Source organism: Penaeus monodon, chromosome 15, assembly GCF_015228065.2.
Source record: "Penaeus monodon isolate SGIC_2016 chromosome 15, NSTDA_Pmon_1, whole genome shotgun sequence".
NCBI lineage: Eukaryota > Metazoa > Arthropoda > Malacostraca > Decapoda > Penaeidae > Penaeus > Penaeus monodon.
The window spans coordinates 29,337,678-29,338,307 of NC_051400.1; the positions used below are offsets into that span (position 1 = coordinate 29,337,678).

Genomic DNA, 630 nt, shown 5'->3' on the forward strand with positions numbered 1-630 from the left:
CATACACATGATCCGAACATGTAAACAAAGCATACCTATACGTCACGCAATATGCCACGACAGGTACTACTAGCATGGTGGCTGATGGCGTGCGTGGTCATCGGAACAGCCTACAGGTCATCTCTGGTCGCTTTCCTGACCGTGGAGGGCAAGACGCCTCCTATTAACAGCTTCGATGACCTGGTTAAGCGACCAGGGTGGCGCTGGGGAATGAAACCAAGCACAGGGTCTTTCTTTGCCTATTTTAACAGCAGCAAGGACCCTACAACGCAGTTAGTCAATAAGGGAATGGAGGTGAGTGAGGGGGGAAGGAGCTGAGTGTGTTATGAGAGGGTGTATGCGAGAGTCATGAATGCATGAGTGTGTCATGAGAGGGTGTTATAAGGTGCTGTCGTGAATGGATGAGTGTGTGTCATGTGAAGATGTATGAGGAACTGTCATGAATGGATGAATGTGTTATGAGAGGTTGTATGCGAGAGTCATGAAAGGGTGTTTGAGGGGTTGTCATGAATGGATGCGTGTGTCACGAGAGGGTGTATGAGAGGGTCATGAATGTATGAGAGAATAATGGATGTAATATGATTTCAGAATGGTATATGGTTGTCATTGCTTTATATTCTGAAGGTGGAG

The 630-nt window shown here is 47.0% G+C and overlaps 1 protein-coding gene across 1 annotated transcript in view; it reads left to right on the forward strand.

The window, feature by feature from the left end:
• The window catches only part of LOC119581925 (glutamate receptor ionotropic, kainate 2-like), a 19,524-nt gene that overhangs the window by 15,335 nt on the left and 3,559 nt on the right, over positions 1-630 (forward strand). The window contains exon 9 of the mRNA XM_037930099.1: positions 64-294. Within this exon, the coding sequence (XP_037786027.1) occupies positions 64-294 (231 nt within the window). The remainder of the gene's footprint in view (positions 1-63; positions 295-630) is intronic.